Source organism: Stenella coeruleoalba (assembly GCF_951394435.1).
Source record: "Stenella coeruleoalba genome assembly, chromosome: 15".
Lineage (NCBI taxonomy): Eukaryota > Metazoa > Chordata > Mammalia > Artiodactyla > Delphinidae > Stenella > Stenella coeruleoalba.
In genome coordinates this window covers 10145865-10169093 of record NC_137161.1, presented here as the reverse complement: position 1 = coordinate 10169093, position 23229 = coordinate 10145865, and the positions used below count along the sequence as shown (strand labels likewise).

Genomic DNA, 23229 nt, shown 5'->3' with positions numbered 1-23229 from the left:
AAACAGACAGCTAGTGGGAAGCAGCCCCATAGCACAGGGAGATCAGCTCGGTGCTTTGTGACCACCTAGAGGGGTGGGATAGGGAGGGTGGGAGGGAGGCTCAAGAGGGAGGGGATATGGGGATATATGTATGTACACAGCTGATTCACTTTGTTGTACAACAGAAGCTAACACAGTATTGTGAAGCAATTATATGCCAATAAAGATCTATTAAAAAATTTTAAAATAAAATAAATAAGCCACAAAGATATATTGTACAGCACAGGGAATATAGACAATATTTTATAATTATAAATGGAATATAACTTTTAAAAACTGTGAATCAGTGTGTTGCACACCTGAAACATATAATATTGTACGTCAACTACACTTCAATAAAAAAAATTTTAATTAAAAAAATATTTATTATTGATTCATTAACACTAGACTCATGGCCAACAGGACCATGACTCATGCCTGGAGGAAGCTTATCTCCGGGAGGCTCATCACAGCCTTCCTGCACTCAGGGATATGGTCAGTTCCCAGCTCTGTGCTGGGGGCCATGTTAAACAGTGAAACTGCTAACAAGAAAACCCACAAAAATGCAAAAAACGTGGCACTGAGTAGACTGAAAAGGACCCTTGCGTCCGCCTGACAGCTGAGACAAGAAGGCAGAGCAGGCTTCCCTAGTGGTGCAGTGGTTAAGAATCCGCCTGCCAATGCAGGGGACACGGGTTTGAGCCCTGGTCCGGGAAGATCCCACATGCCGTGGAGCAACTAAGCCCGTGTACCACAACTACTGAGCCCGGGTGCCACAACTACTGAAGCCCGCACGCCCAGAGCCCGAGCTCTGCAACAAGAGAAGCCATCGCAATGAGAAGCCCGTGCACCGCAACGAAGAGTAGCCCCCACTCGCTGCAACTAGAGAAAGACCACACACAGCAACGTAGCCAAAAATAAATCAATAAATAAATTTTTTAAAAAACGGCAGAGCGTCGCTCCTCTCCACCTCAGTTAGGAACTCACTTGTCAGATGACTCAAACTTTCCACTGCTGTGTATGCGTCCATATAGGGCTCTGAAAGCACCTCGAGTATTGATTTTCGGGTTACAAACAAGTTTTAGCGAGTGGGTGAATTTGCAAATACAGAATCCATAATGAGGCTCCACTGTATCTGTCTCTACACGATGCTGGTTGTGCTAGTCCCGAAACTGCTGGATTTCATAAAGCTTCAATGGGCTATAGACCAAAGGCAGGGGTATGGGGGGAGACCCCCAAAACATCTAGATCCAGTTGTTTGGCTTGGTAGCTCTGATGACAGATAAGTAGGACCACCACATCTGGCCCCAGAGGGGACCTAGTGCCCCTCCCAACTCCCAACTCAATAAGGCCAATCACCGTCCTTGGCCTCAAGCCCTGGAGCAGCTCCTTGTGCCCGCACTGCTTGGGCCAAGTGCTGGCCACCGGGGCAGGGAATTCTCATTTGCCACCCAACACGCCTCCTTCTAAAGGTTCCTCAAGGGTTTCCTTCAGGAGGGAAGACAGGCCAGTATCTGCGATCTGGAACTGATTTCCTACCCAAGGAGTTGGCTTTGAAGGGTTCAGGGAAATCCCAGACTTGTATGTGCAATTTCACACGTATGAGCTCATCTGCATCCTTCACGCTGATCACACCTAACTCCCGTCAGCTCCTCAAAGGGACCACAGCCAGCACCGGGTTAAGAACACAGATTAACATGGGGCGGTAACCAGGCACTCCTGCACCACCACCGGCAGGAATCGTTGAGCCTCGCCTGGGTCATTCAGTGATCCCACCCAAACCAACGACGTGAGCTCCCGCCACCACCCACCCAGGGGTCCAAGCGAGGCTATGAGGCTACAGGGCAAACGGCAGCATCACCCCCCAGGGCCCCAGAGCAGACAACGCTTTACCAGCCGAAAAACGTGGATGTCTTGGTTTCTGGTCACCAGATGTGCATTCTTTGCTGTGCATGTAGCTGTCTCCAGCTTGTCCCCCGTCAGCATCCAAACCTGAAATTACCGCATGGAAGGGGTCCCCTTGGTTAGCGTTTGAGGCTAGCCTGTGTCGCCTGTGTCAGCCGAGTTTCCAAACACATCGAGCTGAACTTGATACGTTCCATTTACCTCCTTGAGGCCTACACTGTCCCCAACGAACCACAGGAAAGGCCCCAGTTCAAGGGCTTCAAGACCTTGGGCGTCTGCCGCTGGTGGTAGCAAAAGTTGGTGTGGCACTTTTGCAAAACTGGCCACGTGCTGCAGTAGACGTCGTGAAGCTCAGCCTCTGCCCTCCTAATCCCCGTTCCGGAAACTTTTCTTAAAGCAATAAATAATCTCAAAGAAGGGGAAGGCTGTATGGACGAGGGGTCACTTCCATGTCCCACAGGAAACACTGATTTGTCACGTTCCACAGGGTCTTTCTACGTGGCCGGATGCCCCCGAGCAATCTCAGGGGGCTGAACCCTAACTAAACCGCCGACAGTAAACGTGCCAGGTCCTTCCTCGCCTCGTAACTGAGCACTGTGCACCTCAGTGTGGCGGGCTCAGAGAGGGTAGGTGACTTGCCCAAAGCCACAGAGCTAGTTCCTGTCCCGACCAGGCCCAGAACCCAGGTCTTCAGAGTCTAAACGGATGTGCTTCCTACCCTGCTGATTCACCCATTAACCCTCTGCTCCCTCTGCTCCCAGTGGGGAAGTGGGGTGGGGGCCTTAGAGTCATCGGACAAAGGATATCTTGGCAGCAGGGGAAGCGCAGGAAAGAAAATAACCACAAAGGTTCCCCGAGTGTTCACCGTGCCGGGCACCTGTTAAGTGCTGTGCGTTGTTCCTTCAGAGTAACTTTATGAGGTGGGAAACGGAGGCCCAGGCCTCATCCGTCCTGCTGACATCGCCCCGCTCAGCTCACGGGCACTCGCGCCAGATGCGGGCCCAAGGACGCAGCCCAGAGCTGCTCTTGGCAGAGGCAGGCAGCTTAACCTACGTATTTTCAGGAGCTTCTAGCCGATGAGTTTGCTAATCCCTTGCTTGGGTCCGCAGAGATGGAGCCCGCTCCCCAGACGCCCTCTACTGGCGTCTCCGGATTAAACTACCAGATATGTACTTTTTGGCCCCAAACAACAATGTAAATACGGCAGTTCGTTGGGGCAGATGGTCACTCTGTTGGGTGGTCATTCAGTTACCCAGACCAAAACACAGATTGGTTGGCTGGCCGGACACTCAACAAGAATATAACAAACACCGCAAATGCGCGGGACACAGCTGGTCCTGAGAGCTAAGGAGATGCTCTCGGTCCTGTCTCCATGGAGCCCGGCATGCAGAGGGGAAGCCGGCAGCAAGCGCGGACACGCAAGACGTCTTCCACAGCTGTCGAGGATGGGAGGGCTACAGGTCACTGTCCGAGCCCGGTTCCCTGTCACTATTTCCATCCTCGGCCCCGCCTCCCCCCATCTCTAATTTTCACCCTCCGCTGACGGGATCACTGGTCTAAGTCTGGAAGTCACTGCCATGTGGCAACCTATTTCAGCAGTGGGTCCAGGCAGGCTCACCCTACCTTGATGCCGGCGTTCCTCAGGGTCTCCAGGGTGGGCCTCACGTCCGCCTGGAGCTGGTCCTCCACCCCTGTCAGGCACAGCAGCTCCATCTCCATCTCCAGGCTCTCGATCACTGTGGCCACTTTGAGGGAACGGTCGTGCACACTCAGCTTGGCCTGGACATAGCGGGCCTGGGACACACCAGGGGACACTGTCACCACTTAGGATGGAGAGGTGCAAGGCGGACCAACTGGCAGTGGGAGCGTCTCATCCCCCACACAGGGCAGGGACCCCAGCACCTGGGTGAACCTCAAAGGGGTGAAACTGAGACCTCCAGCCTCCTTCCCAGTTTATCAGTCCAGACGCTGGAACTGGACAGACCGGAGCTCCACCCTTTGCTCTACACTCACCTGCTGTGCAACTTCTAGCAGGTCACTTAACTTCTCTGAGCCTCAATTGTTTTCCTCCCCGAAGAGGCAGTAACGGCCCCAGCTTCACTGGGTTTTTACAAGGATTAGTACAACTCGAGACCTCAAAAGACGGTAGCTTCTCCCCACACAGCATATGCTCTGTAACCAAGAACTCTTGACCACCAGGTTGTCTAAAGACAAAGTCTTACTTCCAAAGCCCATCGACCCAACCCTTCTGTTTATCCCCTCTTTACGGTGTTAACAAAGATACAGCAGTCACAAAGCATATGCCTTTAAAACTGAAAGAAAGGTAGAATTTTATCAGGGCTAGAACTCTCGTTAAATAAAACTTTACAAAGAACTCAAGCACATAAAAGTGACAGACCCAAGCACAGTTTCTCTGGGTGGAGCAGGACAAGGGCCGCAGAAGCCTTTCCCCCAACCTGGTCTCTCTCCCCTTCAGTCACGTGTAAACACATTCATTCAGCTTTGTGCCAGGACTGGGGGTACAACAAGGACCCTCCCCCTCAAGGAACACACAATCCATGGGATGAGATGACAATTAACAAGACATATTTATACTGGAAGCCTTGGCAGTGAAAGTCAATGATCGAGTTCAAATCCAACATCTTTTACAGCTTAAAAAAATTAGGGCTTCAAGAAGGTTTACAATTTCAAATTTGAATGTTTCATTTCATATTTTTCAAAAGGTTTATAATGCCTATCGTAAGTGTTGGGGTACAAGGGCAAACCAAACTGATAAAGTCTCTGCTCTCAAAAAGATTTTATTCCAGAAAGAAGCTATCAAAAAGAATGTGAGGGCTTCCCTGGTGGCGCAGTGGTTTAGGGGCCACGATGCAGATGCAGGGGCCACGGGTTCGTGCCCCGGTCCGGGAAGATCCCACATGCCGCGGAGCGGCTGAGCCGTGACCCATGGCCGCTGAGCCTGTGCGTCCGGAGCCTGTGCCCCACAACGGGAGAGGCCACAACAATGAGAGGCCCGCATACCGCAAAAAAAAAAAAAAAAAAAGAATGTGAAAATACGTACATAAAGTCATTACAGCTGGTGATAAATACAGTGAAGAAAGTTCAACAGGGTGACAACGGGGAGTGATGAGGCGGGGCTGCTTTAGATGGGGGATCCAGGAAGATTTCTCAGAGGAGGCGGCATTTGAGCTGAGACCCAAAGAAGTGAGGGAGGGGGGCCTTGGAACTCTGTGAGGGAGGACAGTACTAGGCAGAGAGAAGAACCTGGTGTGCTCAGAAATGACGTCAGTCTGGCCAGAGCAGAATGAGGGAGGGGAAGATGGGGAGGTGAGTGGGGCTAAAAAGTAAAAGGAAAGTCACAGAACCACTGACCTCAAAGTCTTGATACTGCTCCTCTGCTAGAGATTTCTTCGCCACCACAAGCACCCGCAGCCCTTCCCGGGCCATGTTTCCACACTGAAAAGCAAACCCTGGTCAGCGGAGAGCCGCACTGAGGGCTCTGTATCCCGGACTGTCTCTGGGGAGGGCTGGAGGCTGAAGTGGATGCCCCTCCCGAGGGGACAGTGCAATGGTAAATCAGAACGCTGCTTTCCCCTGAAGCAGTCTCTCTCAGCAAACCTTCCAAAGGGGGCTCAAAATTTAAGTCAATGCAGTAAGATCTCACAGACTAATCTGGATTTCAGGCTCGTTGGAAAAACTGAACCTTTGACAAGAGCACTTTCCCAAATGACCACAGCCAGTGATACTGAAAGGCGGCTGTTTCCACACGGTCCCACGAAACATAGCTGTCAAGTGAAGAATATTCCAACACGTTCAACGCACAAAGTGTGATGCTGTCAGGAAACACATCCCGGCCCGTTTCATTCACCTGAGTTATCTGCCTGGCCCCTGTCGGCACTTGGGTTTGTTACTCACTAATTGGAAATATGATATTACTGAACATAAAATGTGAATTCTGCGCCTGGAGATGGGAGATGAAACAGAAACAGCCTGACAGACTGGAGAGTTCCTTCCCTCCCTGCTGCAGCCAATTCCCACGTCACAATCTGGGACAAGGCAGCCTGTGACGGGGCCCCATGATGCCCGCCTCCTGGTACCCACACCCTTGTATGTTCACCTGCCCTGAGTGTGCACTGGACCCGGTGCCTTGTTCCTAACAGACAGAATGTGGCAAAGTGAGGGGAGGTCGTTTCCAAGAAGGTCACTTCTCTCTGTTTCATCTCTCTGTTTCACTTCTCTCTGTTTCATCCACATGGCAAGGAACGTGGCTGCCTCCGGCCGAGAGGCACTGAGGAGCTGAATCCTGCCCATGACCACTTCCCAGTGGGCTGGGAAGGGGGTCCCGCCCCAGCTGAGCCTTCAGATGAGACCCCAGCCTCGGGTGACCCCTTGACCAAAGCCGAAGAGACCCTGAGCTGAGGACCCAGCCAAGCTGTGGCTGGATTGCTGATTCGCAGAAACCGTAAGAAATTACACGCGTCCTCCTAAGCTGCTACGTTTGGGGGTGATTTGTTACACAGCCCCAGAAAACGCATGCAGGGACCCACCTCACTATTCCATGCAAGGGACAGACTCCAGGACACGCATCCGAGGCCCCGTTTCCACACCCCACGTCATGCTTACCTCTTCTTCCAGCCAGTCGTTGTACTGCACAATGCCAGCCATGACGACATCCGCTCCCTTCATGTAAAACGTAATCTCCCCGGTCGATTCATCCTAGAGGGGGGGCCGGGAGGAATGAACACCCAAGAGGAACACTTGGTTCCGCTCCAGTGGCCGCTTCCCACGAGAGATGCCGCACAAAGTGTACTCAGTGGACGCCAGTGTTTTCTCACTTGGCCGAAGATGAAAAGTGAGAGGGGAGCCTCACTTTGGGGCAAAGGCCACAGAAAACAAGAAAACTCAAAGCATTTGGAAAATCATTAAATGATGAAAGCAAGATCAAAAGGATTGAAGAACTCTGTTTTTACAGTCATTACTATTCTAACGGGAACAGACTGACCCTCACACTGTAAGATAATTTTAAATTTATACGCGGGGCTGCCGGTATTGCCAAAACGTGGTCTACCAGAAAGAGTTGGGAAGTAAGATAATTCTCGAGATCAGGGTTTCTCAGCCTCAGCACTGTTAATATTTGGGGCTGGAGAATTCTTTGCCGTGAGGGGGCTGGACTCTGCATGGCACCATCTCCCGCGGCATCCCTAGCCCATTAGATGCCAGCAGCAATCCCCTTGGTGACAACCAAAATGTCTCCAGACATTAACAAATGTCCCCTGGGGGACACATTGCCTCAGTTGACAGCTACTGCTCTAGACAACGTGGGACCCTTACGTCTACCTGAGGACTTAGCTAGAGAGCAAAGTACCCAGATTTTCAGTTCACACTGACCAGATTTTCTGGGGAGAGGGTGACATCACAGCACAGACATCAGATGCTTAGACCCGGTACCAGCTCCCAGCTGTGTGCACCTGGACAAGCTACTTCTTTTCTCTAGACCTCAGTTTCCTCCTCTGTAAAATCGGGACCCTAACAACTCTTACCGTATAGCTTGCTGGGGCTTAAACGAGATCATCTACGTAGAGCAGGTAGCAAAGGGCCAACATCCACAGAACATGCTCACCCAGTGTTATTATTCCTGTTGGGGTGACAGTCACTCCTCAAGACCCTCAGTCGCACTGTTTGTAGAAAACAAGGTTTAAGCTGGGGGTCTGAATGGGGGTGGTTTTGCCCCCAGGGGACTTCCGACAATGTCTGGACACATATTTGATTATCTCAACTGGGAGGTGCTACTGGCATCTAGTGGGTGGAGACCAAGGATGCTGCTAACCGTCCTACAATGCACAGGGCGGTCCCCGCAACAGAGAACCATCCCGCCCCAAATGTCAGCGGTGCTGAGGCTGAGAAACCCTGGCTTTAAGGAATGATGGTGAAATCGTCAATTCTTATCCCACGACTCTTTCCTCATAGACCTGCATCGCAGGGAGGCTGGAGGCAATGGAGATGGGCAAGGCTAAGTGAGCACGGCCATCACCACCTCGTGCCTAAATTCTGCTGCCCCAGGAAGCCCAGAATGCATGCCTGTAAGCTCTTCATTGAATAGGAAATAAATACCCAAGGCCAAATCAGTGGTATAGTTTCATCGACTAAAGTAACTTCCGAACGCCTCTGATCACGGACAATCTTTTAGAACAACATGCTTACTCATAAAAGCACCCACAGGCCACGAACAGGCACCTGCACTTTAAAAGCATCAGAACTGCAGGCTGCTGCTTTGATGGACTGCATCTATGCCTGCTTGTGACTCGGGCCAAAGACAGCAGCGGGGTCTGAACATGAAAGCATCTGAGGTTCCTTTTTCCTTTCGCCTTCACCCAAACGCTGCTATGGGAAATAACGTCCCCCTCCCCAGCTTCCTCTGCTCCAGAAGGGGCTCAAGAGAACTCGGACATCTTGTCCAATATAAATACTGTGCCGACTGTCTCCTCCCGTTAGTCATTTCCTCCCACCAAGTTCATCACAAGGTTACTTCGTTCCCATATTATGGCAAGATTACGCTCTAAATTTACAGAGATCTGCTGGTTGTGCTGCATTGTTTGGGGGCCTCATCTTTTTCCACTGTGGTCTGACTCTGGCACCTGTTCAAAGGCCTCTTTTATTCAGACAGTGACAAGGGTATGATCTATACCAGTGATCCGACTTCAGCACGCCAAGGGGGAAGGGTGAGGGGAGGGCAGTGGAACATCTTGTAACACAACAAAAACAAAACTGGCGACACAGAGACAAACACGCAAGCCCCGACGAAACCGGCTTCTCTAACCTCGCTGACCTTCTCAGAAGAGAGATTCACAGAAAGACCAGACCTTGCTTGGTGAGGGTAGGAAGACGCCGCACAGAGCCGTCCATGAGCTCACACATGTTTAAGAGGGTTGATGAGCCAGGTGAGAACAAAACTATAACTGTCAACCGTCATTAAACCAGGTTGAGAACCATTTTATAACTGAGGGAAAACTTCCTCACATCAGGTAACTGGGCAGCTACTTTCAAACAACAGACAGAAAAGATGGCCACATCAGAAGAGAGTTTCTCGGCCCAGGCACGATGAACATTTGGGGCTGGAACGTTCTTTGGTATGAGGCTGTCCTGACCTCTATCCACTAGATGCCAGTGGCACCACCCTCTGAGCTGCAACAACCAAAAATGTCCCCAGATGTGTCCCCATGTCCCCTGGGGGCAAGATGGCCCCAGGATGAGAGTCACTTCGCGAAAGGAGAACAGTGAGATCCGTGCTAAGTGGAGAGCTAGCTCCACAGCCCTGGGCACGGATTTGCACCCTGCAAAACCAAAGATAGAGAGGGAGACAGGTCAGAAAACAAAAATATTAGCAAAATAATATGCATCACATTAAAGACAGCCTAACAAAGATGGATGTGCACAGACTCATTGTTAGTAGTGAGAGATGGAAAACAACCTAAGTATCCAAGGAAGGAATATTTGATTAAGTAATGCTACATTTTTTCAGCAAAACACCATGCCCACATTAAAATCATAAAAATCATGTTTTAATAATATGAGAACATTTTCACTACACTTATTATTCAGTGGAGGGGGTGGGAGCTTTAGGAAGCTTTAGGTGGAGTTTGAAGCCAGTTTTACAAAATTGTGTGCGGCTGTTTACCCTCATTTATGCTTAGAGAAAAAACTGAAGGGAAATTCCCTGAAAAGGCAAGAGTGCTTGTCTTTGGGTAATGAAAATACAGATGAAAGGTTCTGATCCCCTTCTATACATACTTATCTGTTCCCAATGCTGATTTTTTTAAAAATATAATCTGGGAAGGGTGGAGCGCTATTGTAAAGTAATGATAGATTTGCCCACCCAACAGTATCCCATACTCCCAGACACAGATCTCGTTCTTGCTGTGGGAAGATACAGGGGTCACATCTCATAAAATGTGATGCATGTCTGGGAATGATAGCCCTTTGCAACTAAAGGAAGGGTGACGCACTCAGCCCACTTATTCTAGAACGGCTGATATCGGGACTATTTGATGATGATTCAACTCTCAAATGACTCCAGCATAGTCCATGGCCCTAGAACTTGGAAAAATAAAGGCTGGAACAAAATAAAAGCAATTCTATAGTAGATAACGACTCTAATTCCCCAGGAAACACCCACCCACAGGATTCATGTGGCTGCTTCCAGGCCGTGGATGTTCCTGACATCAGACACGCACTCAAGATACGGTTTAAAAGCCACGGGGCAGGCTAGGTACAGACCAGTGGGAAAAGCAGCAGCTGCATGGGAAGAAAAGCCCCCATCCCACTCAAAAACTGCCAAGGATATATGTCTGGTAGAGTCTTAAGACTACTGGCACCGGGGACGTAAAAATCCCTTAAAATGTGTCGTTTTCAAGGCACATTCGTACCGTACGTCACTGGACCATCAGTACTGCAGCTCATGGAGCTGTTTCTAACTTTTACCTGGAGAAACAGCCTCTTCAATGACTCCCACTTTCCCCACCTCCCGGGGTGTTCACACCCCTGGGTGATCCAGGCCCACCAAGTGGTGGGCTGGACCCAGGGACCTGCTTCTAATAACAGAATAAGGCAAAAGTGAAGGGAGGTCGGTTCTGAGATGACGTGCCTTCTGTCTTGTTCACACTCTCACAGACTCACTTGGGTGAAGCCAGCTGATGTGGGAGCCGGTCTATGGAGAGGCCTGTGGGGCAGTGGATGAGGGTGGCCTCTGGCCAGCAGCTGGTATAGAACTGAAGTCCTCAGCCCAACAACTGCAAGGAACTGACTCTTGCTGACAACACTGATTTCACCTGGCAGTGAATCCTGCCCCGGCTGAACCTTGGATGACTGCAGCCTATGAGAGATCCCGAGGCAGAGGGCCCGGCGAGGCTGCACCTGGACTCCTTGGCCCCCAGAAATTGTCAGATAACACTTCCTGTCGTTTTAAGCCATCACATGCGGGATAATCTGTCACAACGCCATGCGTAATTAACACACTACCCTCAACATTACTGTGGGTGCTCTGTGAGCTTTCCCACATCCCTCTCATCACACCCAAACTCCCAGGGCCTGGCGATAAAGAGCATGACCTGGAAGCCAGACAGCCTGGGGTAGAAGCCCAGCTCCACCTTTTCTAACTATATGAACTTAGGGAGGTTTCTTCTTCTCTCTATACCTCAATTTTCTCCTCTGTTAAATGCCAACTGCAATGGTATTATGAGAACTACATGAGTTGTTTTATGCAAATCATTTACAACAGTGACTAGCACCCAATAAGCACCATTTAATGTTACCTCTGTTATTATTATTGTTCCTAACTCTGTTCCTATTACTAATGCTGCTAGTACTATTACTAATTACTCCTATTACTAATTCTATTATTACTAATTTACTACAATAGAATCTACAACTCTGACCCCTAAGGCATGAAACACTTGTGTAGATAGAGCGGAGGGGATCCTCATTTGTTTAAAGAATGAGAGAGTCGTATTCCAAAGATTCTCATGATCTGGGGCAGCATTTTCTCCAGCCGAGCCAAACAATGTGAAGAACCTTTAAGAACACCAGGGAACCATCTCAATACCAAAATAGGACTGGGACCAAAGTAGTCTGCAATTTTTAAAGCTCCTATGGTTAATTCCGATGATCAGCCAGGTTTTGTTTGTTTGTTTGTTTAGATCTCGTTTTATTTATTTTTGGCCATGCTGGGTCTTCGTTGCTGCGCTCAGGCTTTCTCTAGTTGCGGCGAGCGGGGGCTACTCTTCGCTGCCGTGCATGCGCAGGCTTCTCATTGTGGTGGCTTCTCTTGTTGCGGAGCACGGGTTCTAGGCACGCTGGCTTCAGTAGTTGTGGCATGCTGGCTTCAGTAGTTGTGGCACAGGGCTCAGTAGTTGTGGCACATGGGCTTAGTTGCCCTGCGGCATGTGGGATCTTCCCGGACCAGGGCTCAAACCTGTGTCCCCTACATTGGCAGGCAGATTCTTATCCACCATGCCACCAGGGACGTCCCTACCAGCCAGGTTTAAGAACTACTGAGCAGAGTGGCTTATGAACACAGGGCTTCCAGGCTTCCCGGAATGGAAAGTGTGAGTAAAAGAGCAAATAGGAAAACAAGGTATTAATTCAGATTGGCAAGATTTTAAAAGTCCGACACTATCAAGTGTTGGTGAGGATGCAGAAAAACAGTGGGACTAAGATTAGCATAAGCACTTTGGAGAAAAAGTTGAAAAAACCTGGTAAAGTTAAAGATGTATATATTCTACCACCCAGCAAGTCCACCTCTGGGTGTAGTCCACAGAAAAACACGGACATATGTACAGTGGAGACTGCAGCAGACAAGGCTACACATGGCAGCGGTCTTTCTATCGGCAAAAAAAGTGGCAAGGACCTAAACGTGTATCAAGAGGGAGCGGCAACAGATGGAAGGAACTGAGGTATATTTGCACAATGCAATACAACAAGTCAGCTAAGAGAAATAAAGTGGGATTACGTGTATCAACATAAATAAAGCTTTTTGTAAAATGTTAAACAAAAATTAGTATGTGGAATAATAATATACATACTACAATGACACTTTATAGAGAGAATAAAAACATGAATACCATAATACATATTATTTATACCCAATGTGTCTGATAATAGTATTTTAAAATTCACAGGAGTGATAAACCTGGGGTAGGACTGAAGATGAAGCACATCTAGAAAGGACAGATGGGATTTCAATTGAATGCACAATGTTTTCTTTAAAAAAATTTTTTAACTATAATACATGCAAAAGTGTGGATCAATACATAAATATAAATTTGAGCAAACGAACTCAAACACAAAAGGGTATCTACTGTACAGTTTCCTTTATATAAAGTTCAAAAAGAGACAAAATCAGTCAGTGGTAGAAATGGGACAGTGGTTATATCCTTGTGGGAAGGAAGGATGCAGTAACCAGAAAGGGGTACAAGGGTGCTGCTGGGGTGATGGTGGGAGGGATTCTGTTCCTTGCTCGGGATGCAAGTGACTCTGTGTTTATTACTTTGTTAACACTTGAGCTGTACACTCCTGAGGTTTGCACTTTTCTCTTTGTATGCTGTACTTCAATAAAAGCTTCAAAAAACATAAAAAGAAAATCTGAAATATTAATGCCAAAATGACGATGTTGAGTGATCACGACACTTTTTTCCAATAACTTTTGGGACTGTATGAATGGAAAATCATCGAAAATGTCTAATTACAAGGGTATCAAGACTATTCAGTGGGAAAACAATAGTCTCTGCAGCAAACGGTGCTGGGACAACTCTCCATCCACACACAAAAGAATGACGTTAAAACCCCTAACTCACACCATATATGAAAACAACGCAAAATGGATCAATGATCTAAAGAGATAAAACTACAAAAACTTTTAAAAGAAAACATAGGGGTAAATTTTCATGACCTTAGGTTTAGCAATGGACTCTCAGATATGACACCAAAGTCAAGAGCAACAGAGGAAAAAAATAAATTGGACGTCATCAAAATTAGTAACTTCTGCGCATCCAAAGAATTTTACCAAGAAAGCAAAAAGACAAGCTACAGAATGAAAGAAAATATTTGTATATCATATCTCTGATAAGGGTCTAGTATCCAGACTACGTAAAGAACTCTTACAACACAACAATAAAAGGCTACCCACTTCAAAAGTGGGCAAACGACGTGAACAGACATGTCTCCAAGGAAGAATACAAGTGGTAAGTATATGAGAAGATGCTCAACATCATTAGCTATTAGGAAAACGCAAATCAAAACCACAATGAAATACCACTTCACAGCAACTAGGACGGCTACAATGAAAAAAAAAAAGGGGGAAATAACAAACACTGATGAGGATATGGAGAAACCAGAAGCTTCATACACTGCTAGTAGAATGTATCGGGCTGGCCAAGAAGTTTGTTCAGGTCTTTCTGTAACATCTTACAGAAAGACCTGAACGAACTTTTTGGCCAACCCTATAAATGGTGCAGCATTTTGTAGAAAAGTTTGGCGACTCCTCATAAAGTTAAAAGATAGAATTATCCAGCAACTGGGAAACGGACCCAGCAATTCCACTCCTAGGTATCTACTCAAAAGAACTGAAAACAGGGCTTCCCTGGTGGCACAGTGGTTGAGTCCGCCTGCCGATGCAGGGGACATAGGATCGTGCCCCGGTCCGGGAAGATCCCACATGCCGCAGAGCGGCTGGGCCCGTAAGCCATGGCCGCTGAGCCTGCGCGTCCGGAGCCTGTGCTCCACAGCGGGAGAGGCCGCAACAGAGAGAGGCCCACGTACCGGAAAAAAAAAAAAAAAAAAAAGAACTGAAAACAGATGCTCAAATCCTTATACATGAATGTTCATAGCAACACTATTCACAATAGCCAAAAGGTAGAAACAACCCAAATGTCCACTGATGGATGAATGGATAATCAACATGAAATACTACTCAGTCATAAAAAGGAATGAAGTATGTATATATGCTACAACATGGATGAATCTCTAAAACATTGTGCTAAGTGAAAGGAGCCAGATACAGAAAAGAAGGTCACATATTGTATAGTCCCATTTATATGAAATACCCAGAATAGGTAGATCCTAGAGACAGAAAGGAGATGGGAGGTTTCCAGGGCCTACGGGGAAGAAGGTATGGAGAGTGACCGCTTAATGGATACAAGGTTCCCTTTGGCAGTGATGCCAATGTTTCAAAACTTGAGGAAAGTGGTGGATGCAAGACACTGTGAATGTACTAAATGCCAACGAATTACACATTTAAATGATTAATTTATGTCATGGGAATGTCACCTCAATAGAAAATAACACTTAATTAAACGAAAGAGTATACAGTGAGAAATGTATTATTACCAAGAAATGCTCAATCTACACTCATTAGACCTTTCACTCTGGAAGTGGGTTAACCAAAAGCTGAGCAGCTAAACGAGATCTGCCAACTGATGAACTAATTCTCTTTCTTCTGAGGGAATTAAATCCTCTTGTTAGTCTGAACGACAGGCAATAATACAGTAAAGAAAGGGGTAAGAAAGAATGTCCAGCCACAGGGACATACACAGCAGACTTAGGCAGGTTTGGGTTTTTTTTTTAACCATTTTAAATAAATGAACTCACCCTCACGATGATGCCCATGCGTTTGCTTTCGTAGGTGAAAGGGAAGATCTGCAAGATGGTGAAGTTCAGGATCTGGTCACCAGGGGTCCTCAGCTGCATGGAAGACTGGTCCCGGCCCACCAGTGTTAAGCCCACACTTTCGGTCCACTGCACCAGGGCCACCTAAATGTGACAAGGGTCGAAGGTCAGATACACAGCCGAGGATCCTGGTTCACAGGTCAAGCAAATGAACATAAAGGTGGACGGGGGAGCAGAGACAGGTGAGGCTGAGCAGGGCCTGCATCCCTGGGGGAGGTCATGCTGGCCGGTGACAGCCCCACCCCCGCCCCTCTAGGCCTGCGGGGGCTCTGCGCTCAGAGCTGCCGTCTCTCCTGGGCCCTAAAGCAGGCCACGCGCCAGAGCTGTGGCAGAGAGAACCGCACACACTCAAGGATCAGCACAACCAGAGATCACGTCTGGAAGGAGCTGCACCAGGCCAACCACAAACATGGGGAAGCCAGGAGCACGATGCCGGGGTGGGGCGACTCACCTCCAGGCTCCCTGTTAAACTCACACACACTCAACCAGGAGGGGATCGACAACAGTGCTCGACTGGGCAGCTCTGCCCCCCAAGGGGCACATGGCAACGTCTGGGGACAGTTTTGGCTTCACAACTGAGGAGGGGGTGGATATTTTCTACTGACATCTCGTGGGTGGAGGCCAGGGATTCTGCTAAACATCCTACAACACACAGGACAGCCCCCATGACAAAGAATCACCCCACCCCACATGGCAGGCAGTACTGACAGGGGGAGAACACTGGTCTGTACAGATGAGGAAACTGAGGCTTACGGAAGCTCATTAAGTTGCCTGAGGTGATGCTCCGGGGCAACGGCCGGCTAGGCAGGAACCTGGATCTACCTGGTGCACAGCCAAACCCTCCACCACCCGCTACACTTCCTAGGACTACGGTTCTGTCACCAGCTGGAATCTTCTCACAGCCCGAGCAAGGTTTGCTTCACTTCCAGTCAAAGGCATGGAGGATGCAAATTCCAAGACAGGGGCCAGACCAGTGGAAACTGCGGCAGGCAGGAGCCAGTGCCCCCTCTGAAGGAGGCTGCCCCGCGGGAATGCGGACCCAGGGTGGCCAGAGCTTCCAGTTTCTCAAGAAAAACCAGAAATCTGACCTTGTCCCTGAGATCTCTAACTTTTCAATGTAAGCCACTAAGCTGCACGTTTTAAACGCCCATGAAGAAAATAGAACACGTCTACAGATGAATCTGGTCTGGGGTCTTCAGGGAAAGAAGGAAATAGGAGTGGAAAAGGCGGGGACAGAAGGGGGAGCTGGGGAGGGGAGACCACCAAGCCCTCACCGCCACTGCCACAGGAAGGGGGCTGCACCATGGGGGGGGGGAGACAGGGGTAAGTACGAAGAGCCTACAGCGTACGAACCACAAGGTCATCGTGTTTACTTGTCAGCACAGCCCATGGAGGCAGGAAGTACCAAGCAGCTCTACCCGACGGACGAAGAAACAGAGTCAGGGAGGCCAGGCGAGCTGCTCTCGGCGGGCAGCTACCACAGGCTGAGATGAGATCGAATCCTGTGTCTAGCTGACCCAAGTAGCCCAAGGGAGAGTGCCAGTCCCGGGCCATCCAGATGCCTGTTCTCTAAACACGGGCGCACACACATCAGGGCATCCTTAGTGGGTGTGCCCGGTCACCCGACTCACTGTCACCGTTAGAAAGTTGACGGGGGGCATGGCAGGCATAGTAACAGCCCCCAAAGGTGCCCACCTCCTAATCCCCACTGACCTCCACCTCCAAAAGAAAGGGCTAATCAAGTTTGGTTTCGTTTGTTTGTTTTGCTACTAACTAAGTTTGTAGTTTTGCTACTAACTAAGTTTGTTTTGCTACTAACTAAGTTTGTTAGTTTTGCTACTAACTAAGTTTGCTAAGACTTCCATAAGTCTCTGGAAACTCATTCATATAGTTGTTTCATCTAATCACTCTGAATTTCAATATGGCCTGTCCTATCTGCTAACAATCTTCTTTCCAAGTTTAAAATGAACAAATCAGTAAACACTGATATAAATTTAAAAATCCCATCCATATAAATATTAAAAACGTTGGGTACATGCACTAAAACGCTTATAGGATGATACACATGAAGAGAAATTACTTCACTCTTCTCTCTATATACTACTGAAATATTTTAGTGTGTACGCGCACTTCTTTTATTTATTTTGCGGTACGCGGGCCTCTCACTGTTGTGGCCTCTCCCGTTGCGGAGCACAGGCTCCGGACGTGCAGGCTCAGCGGCCATGGCTCACGGGCCCAGCCGCTCCGCGGCATGTGGGATCTTCCCGGACCGGGGCACAAACCCGTGTCCTCTGCATCGGCAGGCGGACTCTCAACCACTGCACCACCAGGGAAGCCCCATCTTTTATTTTTCATATTTTTAATTTTAATTAAGTAAATAAATATCCCAACACAATACGAGATTATTACAAGTACGTAGCTTGACTAAATTGACATCCTCCTCTACATACCAGTTTAGTAACAAAGAAAAAGGAAATTCTTCTTCGGATGCTTTCCAACACGACTCCTAGGGAAAAGAGTTTTTCATCCTTGCTTTTAAACAGCTGTTGTTTCACCCCTTAAAAACGTATTTAATTGCTCTGAAAAGATGTGAAGAGTCTGTAATACTGGGCTTCAAGGAGATACACTAATTCCCCCAAAGCCTGTTCTTAACTTCAATCAAGAAAGGATCTGAAACTCCAGAACGGGAAGTGGCTTTCAGGGCCGTAGAGGCAGTTCTGGCCTTGGCCAGCCTGGGTCCCCCTGCTGCAGACCCCACAGGACTGTGTTGGAGGGGAAGTTGCACCATGAATCTGAAATGATCAACAGTGACAAGTGTTCCCGGGGAAGCATGAATTACAGCTGAATGGAAACATCTTCTAACCATACTTTCTTCTACAGCAAACCCCTCAAGGGAGTTAAGGAACCTACTTTGACTGTGCTGGTTGCCCCACCTCCCATCTCCCACCCCTTGGGTCCAAGGTCCTAATCAAAACCTCACAAGTCCTCTTGGGGGCTGATTCCAACAGGATATGAGCCCTGCAGGGGGGCCTTTCTTTCTCACCTTACACTCCCTTATTCCGACTTTAACATTAAGTCAGTTTTAATTTAAAGCTGCTTTCTACCAGAACATATAAAATCCCCCAGGTCCTACTGAGAAGAGAGCAGTTTAGAACTGGGGAGCTCACTAACCATTCTCAACAGCAGCGGGGACAAACATTTCAGCGGTCAGGTGGGCAACTCAATCCCTTCCTGAAACAAGATGATGTAAATGAGGCTGCTTCTGCTAGAGGGTCTGAGCTTCAATTCAAAAGAATCATCCTGTATTGCCAAATCAGAAAGGATTTCAGGGTCTTTTTTTTCTTACGGCTGCACTACCCCGCAGGTGGGATCTTAGTTCCCCGACCAGGGATCAAACCCGCACCCCCCTGTAGTGGAAGCGTGGAGTCTTAACCACTGGACCGCCAGGGAAGTCCCCAATCTCAGGGTCTTGAGTCTCGCTGTCCTTAACAGCCGGAGCTGGGGTCTCAGGGGGCCTCGGGTCAGACTACCCGGAGGTCAGAAGAGCAGAAAGAGAAACCTCGTAAAAGGTAAATGAATGAACAAATAAATGAGAGGCAAAAGCAAATGCTAGAAACCAAGAAAGGGCCAGAGCGGGAGATCTGGGCTCCACGAGTCAGCTGTGCGTCTGGTTTGGGTCAGGAAATTAAAAAAAGAGCCTCCTACTCCACCCTTCCGCCTCCAAAAAAAAAAAAAAGCCCATCTGAAGAATTCTTGTCAGAGCTGTCCATGAAAGGGCTTTTTCATCATTTGTTGGTCAGCAATAAACCACCTGTGACAAGCTTTAATAATCTTCTCTTTGTACCTGGGAATGTGTGCTTGGGAATTACGCCAGACAGGCTAAAGAGCCTTGAATTCCTGTCAAAAGCAGGATGCATATGAAATACAAGAACATGCATGAATCTGCTATCTGATTAAAACGGTTCTTCGGGGGCATTCAATCAGATAAACACCCAGGCTTACAAAGAATGGCCAGTCTGCCCGAAGCCAGGCCTTTCAAGCTTATAAACACCCACAGGCCTAGGTATTCTTTACTTTATTAAGAAATAGCTTCCAAAATGGGCCACATGGTGGTTTGCAGGTTTGAATGCCAACAGGAGCAGGGCAGGCAGCGGACCGGGGCAGGGCCGGCCACCTAGGGACAGGGCTTGGGGAAGGGGGCTAACTGCTGCCAGGTCAAAACTGGGCCCAGTCTTTCCAGATCTGATCTTTCTCAGGAGAAGCTGATTTTTATAGAACACTGAGTGATTTTTAAATATTGCTGCTTTTCTTTTAAACACAGCATGGAGCAAACAAAAAACAGCCTGCTACATTTTTTTTTTTTTTTTTTTTTTTTGCGGTACGCGGGTCTCTCACCGTTGTGGCCTCTCCCGTTGCGGAGCACAGGCTCCGGACGCGCAGGCTCAGCGGCCACGGCTCACGGGCCCAGCCGCTCCGCGGCATGTGGGATCCTCCTGGACCGGGGCACGAACCCGCGTCCCCTGCATCGGCAGGCGGACTCCCAACCACTGCGCCACCAGGGAAGCCCCCGCCTGCTGCTTTTAAGCATCAGTGGACAAGGTGGTAGAACAAAAGGCCGCTCCCTGACCCGAATTTCCTGACCCTATACTTGAAATCCAGCCTCTTGGGACTTAACTCTGCTAAAAACAAGTATTTGAAAAGGAAGAATGGCATCATCTCCATAAAAATTTAGCCACTTAGAAACGACTATTTACTTAAGTCCATTCTGGCCCAATACTAATGTGATATGGGACAGGACTTTTGCATGTATGGCCGCGGATGAGCTAATACCAAGGAAGGCTCATTTGACAGTTTTCTACAGTGCCCCCAAAACCCCATAGTCCTGCCTGACACAGGACCCCTATCTTCTGAGCAACCAGAATCTTCTTTCAAAATTCTACCCCAGTGGTTAATACGTAACATTGATGGAGGATTTTTTCCTTAAGTTCCCGACCGCTGTTCTTTGACCTCACCCTCAGGTCCAAGGCCCTGGCAACGGGATGGTAGAGCCCCACCAGCCTCCTAAATCTCTCTGGGTCAACACTCCACACTCCATCGTGCACACATCTGAATGCTGGCATTGTCTGAAGCCTGGAGCTGAGGCTCAGACACGAGGAGGCATTCAGGGGACCCACAGGGATGTGGTTATGGAGGAAAAAGAAACCCCAAGGCTGCAAAGGGACGGGAGATTGCCGGCCCCCCCTCAAGGCCACGGGCTTACCTTTCCCCAACGGTTTTTATCCTCACTCTTTGCAACAGCGTTAAGAAAATGCAAAATGAGACAACTGGGACCTTTCATGCATGCTGAGAGATGTACAGAGAGATTGAATGAGCAAGGCTCTCCATCATGACATTATTTAGGACAGCCACAAGTGGGGGACCCCCTAAATGTTACGCTTGGGAGACAGAGAAAATAATCTGTGGTGTATCTAAGCTGCAGAATATAGAGCAGCCACTAAGAATATTCTTACTATAGATAGTTACCGGAAAGGGATAACGCAAGGGAACAAATCAAGGTCATCGAACATACATCATATATATACAGAAGAGAAATAGGTAGGAAAAACACCAGAACATTTTTGGCTTTTCTTTCCTGTAATTTTTTTTCTTTTTCTATAACAAGCTAATGTTACTCTTATAATTAGTGCGGGGGGGGGGGGGACTAAAAATAAAATCTGCTTCTAGATTAGCTGTACCTTCACTGTATACCCCTTTTTCTTATATCACCCCTGTCTGCATTACTCCCAGCTTCTGACATTCTAATGGATGCAGGAATGCTCTCCATCTACAGACTCACGTCTGGAGGAGAGACCCACTCGCTCTTCGCCCACGCTCTCACGGCCACTTGCAAGGGGGCCATTTCAAGGTTACTGTGGACTAGCGGAGAAACACATCCTTTTTGGTTTTCCCTTCTAAGGTCCGGATCCTGAAGAGATGGACGGTGAAGGCGAGACACTCAGAAGGTAGGCTTCTGGGGTCTGGCAGAAGACGGTTATTATCACCAAGCCCGGAAGCTTATAAGATGAGAAAAGAGGGAAGGGACACACACAAAAGGTGCCACTGAGTTTTGGAGATCCCAGACACAACGCTGGCTCAGTGCACGTGTCCCAAGGGGACCGGAGTCGGTTAAAAATAATTGGACACTCTGGAACTTCACCCAGTATCCACCCTGAGCTCCCCAAACGCAAGTGCTTCACTCTCTGCAACACTTGTGAGTTGACAAAGCACTTTTAAGCCATCATGCCATGGGTAGGGACGTGGTCCTGTGGGGTTACGAGCCCCACCTCTGGACATGGGCTGCGGGTTTTAATCTCGCCAGCCGTGTGACCTTGGGAATATTCCTTAGCCAATCTATACCTCATTTGCAAACAGCACGATCACAGTAATTCTAGGTGGTAAGGGATGCCCGTAACGCGGTGCCTGGAACAGAGCAGATAAGCAACAGGTGACCCCTTCTTACCACTGGCAGCATCACTGCTCCCCTCACTGCTCCCTCTCTTCTCTAAGGGCCATGAGCTCCGTGTGATGTATCAGCCCCTCTTTACCTACGAGGAGGCTGAGTGCAGCTTAAAATCACACCGCTAATCAAGTCCGCCCTGGCAGTGACACACGACCCGCAGCTGCACTGCGGGGTAAGGAGGGGTAGTGCGATGCCCCCATCTTTCAGAAAAATTAGTGGTAATGAAGGTCTTGAAATGCCATTGCGAGATGACAGAACACACAGCAACCCAACATTTTAGCAAAACTCAGCTGACGTCCCACACAGCGACACCACACACACGGACATGCTTTGGAAGGATGAGCAACGCAAAGCAAGGTGCAAAACTTTATCTATAATTTACAATTGTGCTCTTAAATGTTTTAAATAGGTTAATAATTAAAGGGTGAGGAAAATTCTAACGTATGCAAAGAATTATCTCTGCAAAGTACTCAGATATTGAAAACAGTGGGCAGCTCGGAGGCAGAGGTCAGGGGAGGGGCCCTGTGTAAAGACTGTGAGAAAGGAGGGGGCGGGGTGCCTCAGGGGAAGATGGAGATAGACTTCCCGCACTGCACCCTGAGCAGGGGTGGCCACACAGAACATCCCACACATTACTCAGAACTTGTAACTAAGGGCTCTGAAGTCACTGAGTTACTCAAGGCACAGCCACATACAGCAGGCCACTTTCATTCACACTCACACACACGCACACACACCCATGCACAGCCACACGCCACACACGCTCCAACAGCAGTCGTGCACACATCACGTGCACGTGTTCACACCCACACTCGTGCACATATGTACACGTGCCGACATGCACGCACACACGTACACGCACGCACACATAAACCCTACAGGACCATGAAAACCATCTGGCTTTCTCAAGGATGGGACTTAACTCACTTCACCCTCCTTCCCTCCTTGTACTAGAGTGTGATTCTGTACCAGAGAAACATACAACTGTAATTCTACATGTATGCCCACATTCAGGAAGAATCTGGGTAACTCTGCACCCGAACATGAACAGTGGTTATCACACTACCTAGTGAAAATTACAGGTTATGTTTACCAACTTCTTTAGACAAATGAACGGTCCCCGGGTGGATTCTATCTGCTCGGAGGAGAGCACTTCCATGACCACTCACGCCAAGAAGGACACGTTAAGAGTTGTGTCACGGTGACCCCCCCCCCCCAACACTGCCAAATATACTGCAAACGATGGGATGCTGTCAGGGCTGAAGCCTGCTCGCCCGAGCATCTTAGGACCACTTCTCTCTGGCCAGATTACATCTGTCTCATTTCCCCTGGGAGTTTACTGTACAGGCGGGGGGTCGGGGGGGTGGGGGCAGTGCCCCCCAGGCTGTAATCAATAGCTGAATACAGACACTTCAAGGCTTCCCAGGCGGAATGTGCACAGGAAACAAATTTAGGAAATCCTGCTTTCTGTTACAGGAAATGAATCCTAGGCCAACTGGTAGAAATTACTCCAGGAGCTCCAACGTAAAGAGGATACTGGCTTCTGTATGTATTCCATCAACTGACCTTGCCCGCACCAGCCAGGTTTT

At 48.6% G+C, this 23229-nt stretch overlaps 1 protein-coding gene across 3 annotated transcripts in view; it reads right to left on the bottom strand.

Annotated features, from left to right (window-relative positions):
* The window catches only part of ATP9A (ATPase phospholipid transporting 9A (putative)), a 136809-nt gene that overhangs the window by 27310 nt on the left and 86270 nt on the right, over positions 1-23229 (bottom strand). For all 3 annotated transcript variants that reach the window (XR_013831626.1, XM_079945246.1, XM_079945247.1), the window contains 5 exons: positions 15064-15225; positions 6547-6639; positions 5296-5379; positions 3547-3717; positions 1912-2010 (listed from right to left, as the gene is read on the bottom strand). Coding sequence is in view for 2 of the 3 variants with exons in the window: in XM_079945246.1 (XP_079801372.1) it covers positions 1912-2010; positions 3547-3717; positions 5296-5379; positions 6547-6639; positions 15064-15225 (609 nt within the window). In the remaining variant the exon portion in view is untranslated. The remainder of the gene's footprint in view (positions 1-1911; positions 2011-3546; positions 3718-5295; positions 5380-6546; positions 6640-15063; positions 15226-23229) is intronic.